Source organism: Haplochromis burtoni, unplaced genomic scaffold (assembly GCF_018398535.1).
Source record: "Haplochromis burtoni strain Fernald_Lab_line unplaced genomic scaffold, NCSU_Asbu1 Contig_971, whole genome shotgun sequence".
NCBI classification, from domain to species: Eukaryota; Metazoa; Chordata; class Actinopteri; order Cichliformes; family Cichlidae; genus Haplochromis; species Haplochromis burtoni.
Window position 1 is genome coordinate 2,007 of NW_024583332.1, and position 2,921 is coordinate 4,927.

The 2,921-nt window shown below is 37.0% G+C and overlaps 1 protein-coding gene across 1 annotated transcript in view; it reads right to left on the reverse strand.

The window, feature by feature from the left end:
- Nucleotides 1–566: 566 nt before the first annotated feature.
- LOC102309934 (interferon-inducible GTPase 5) overlaps nt 567–2,921 on the reverse strand; it is a 47,045-nt gene continuing 44,690 nt past the window's right edge. The window contains exons 2-3 of the mRNA XM_014330725.2: nt 1,984–2,529; nt 567–1,871 (exon numbers count right to left, since the gene is read on the reverse strand). Of these exons, the coding sequence (XP_014186211.2) occupies nt 1,243–1,871; nt 1,984–2,521 (1,167 nt within the window). The 5' untranslated portion in view covers nt 2,522–2,529 and the 3' untranslated portion in view covers nt 567–1,242. The remainder of the gene's footprint in view (nt 1,872–1,983; nt 2,530–2,921) is intronic.

A 2,921-nucleotide genomic window follows, 5' to 3' on the forward strand; every position in this document is an offset into this window, starting at 1 on the left:
CCTAATGGGTTCCCTCACTGCCTCTAAATGATTTACTGCACATTATTGTTGTTGTATGGTTGAATGAAATATAACTTAGTTCTGTGTTAGTATGCTGAGCAAGTCGCTTCTTTATATCATAAGGACGTTTGTGCAGAGTTGTGTAGCGTTAAAGGATAAGATCGCTATGTAGTGTTTGCAATATGAAACTATGATGAGCTCAGTTACGATAATATTCTGTTCTTTGTGAGTAAAACTAGTTGGGTAGTTTGTACTGATTATTAGGTTTTCTAGTCTGTGCCAAATTATGCTTTATGCTCAACACTTTGTTTTTGGTTTAGATCATTACTCTGTGTTAGCGGAATCACGCTTTGCATTGTCTTTATTTATCGTCATCTTGTTTAATAGCACTTGCTGTAAATTTGGTACATTGTTGCATTTACTCCCTGTGCCTCCAAGTGGTGTCTGTGCTTGACTCCTTTTTTCCTTTTGGTGACCGCCACCCGTAACAGGTTCGACCTCCACAGAGCCTGACAGTGTGAGAGAAAATCAGAAAGATCCAAAGAAGAGCGTTGAATGTCCTTCAACAAGCCAGATTTATTACTGAAGACTGCTTAAAGAAATTACAGAAAGCTTCCCTTACAGAGTTCAGACTGTGCTGGAGAATAAAGGTGCTCATAGCAAATATTAACTTTCAAGCTTGTGAAAAATGTACAAACTCTGTTTTTACCTCATATACTGTGTTTCCATGTATTTTTGTACATTGCAGAAATCACTGCACCTATTTCTCACACTAATGTATATTATTTAAATGTACAAAAAACATTTTATTAATAACAGACAGTAATGGTAAATATTACAGTTCATATGTGTAGATACATCAAGTACTCTTATAATTTATAATAGTGGAACCTATTAAATTAAAATATTGTAAAACAATCAGTCCCATCTCAATGTAGTGCTAATATTAATAATTACACAAATAAGTAGTAAACACATTGTACACAGTTTATATCTGAATAGATCCCATTTGGTCCTGTATTGATACAAAGAGGAACGTTTGAGTGTTGCTGCGAGAAGTGAGCTGCTGTGATCAAATGAAATGAGACCTGCCATTGACAGCTATTCCTCAAACATCTAGATTATGGTTTGCATTACTGATTTATTTATATAGAAAGATTTGTTCAGTTGACTTGGAAGATTATTATTATTTTGTACATTGCCACTTCAAATTTGATACTAAATCACTTTGTAATTTAGTTACTAATCCAAATTCAGAGCCCTTTTAAAGACTGTCTCAGCATCCTCAGCAAGAGTGTTGAGGAAATGATTCAGAGCTTTGTTGGTAAATGTAAAAGAGAGACCGATTGATGCTAAAATTCCAATTACTGGAATCCATCTGAATCCTTCCTCTGCTGCTAGTAATGCAGCTGTGCATGCTAGCTGGGTCAAAATCTTCAGGATGAGCTCTTTATTTATTTCTCTTTTAGCCAGTGGTGACTTGATAACAGCAAACAGATCAGTGTATGGAACACCTGAGCTGGAAGCAAGTTTCTCCAGAGATGGCTTATCAAGACCAAACCCAGCTACATATTCTTTGACAACCTTAATGATCAAGCCTATATCAACAGCAGCAGAAAGCCCAGGGAGTGGAACTCCTGCTACAGCTCCAGACAGAGTAGCATAGAATGTTATTTTAGACTGAAAAGTTTCTTTCTTCTCGTTGATGATCTTCTGGTTGATATCAGACATGGCAAACAGCAGAGCATCTCTCTTGTGTGCATGAAGATCTCTCTCGAATATCTCACGTAAGAAAGGGAAGTCGTAAAGACTGCGCTCAAAGCTGGACACAAGGAAGACCTGTGGAAATGGGATGCCTCGTTCTCGAAGATCTGTGTGATAAATGATATTTAATCTAAAACAACCACACTTTTCATAATATAAATAAATAATTAAAAACATCTGGTAAAAAGTATATTTTATCTTAATAAAAGAGGAACTCACCTTGAACACATTTTTCTCTGATCTTTTTAAGAGTCCTCCCTTCATTGAAGTCTCTCTTTCTTCTCTCAGCTTGTATATCGTTGTCAATCTTTGAGCGAACAAAGTAGAACTTTTTCTTTATCTTCTGAATCTCCTTTGCGAGTTTCACCTCATTTTCTCTGAAGCAAGTGTCTGAGATGATGATGAAGAGGTCAAACTTCTCAAATCCAACAAGCTCCAGGTACTCATCAGCTGGAAACTTCATGGTGCCGATCCCAGGAAGATCCCCTAACATAACATTGGGATAGTTTGGATGGGGGTACTCTCTACGCTGTAAGGTTGTTTGTGTAACACCAGTAAGAGCAGCTCCCTCGTCATCATCGGACATCTCTCTGAAGGCATTAACAAAGGTGGATTTACCAGCACCAGATTTTCCTGTGATGGCGATCTTTAGTGGAATATTATTTTGGTCTTTTAAAAACTCTTTAATCAATTTCACAGCTGCAGCAGCATCATTTTTCTTCAGTGCACTTTTAACGGCATTAGTTAGATCCTCCATGCTGAGCCCTAAAGAGAAGAAGAAAAAGCTGTCAGAATCACTGTACTATTATCTCTGACTGCAGAGTGTATACATAAAATGGGTATGTACTTTGATAAGCCTCTATTGAGAGATGTGATTTTGTATCACAATGTCAGAATTTTCATAAAATGTTATTTTTATCATAGTCTACTAGCTCTCCTGTGCTGGCTCATTCTTTTCTGACTTTCTTTCCTTTTTTTGCTCTCTCCTAATCTCTCTGTATATTAGGCTAAATGATCATATTATATTAATATATCACAGAAACTTGTTTCTGCAAAAGTTTTTATTTCAACCAAGATGGCGCCGCGTATGGATGCCCTGGTACTTCAGTGCTGCTACAGAGAGGCCAAGTACAGGTTCACTAAAGAAGTGGACATTG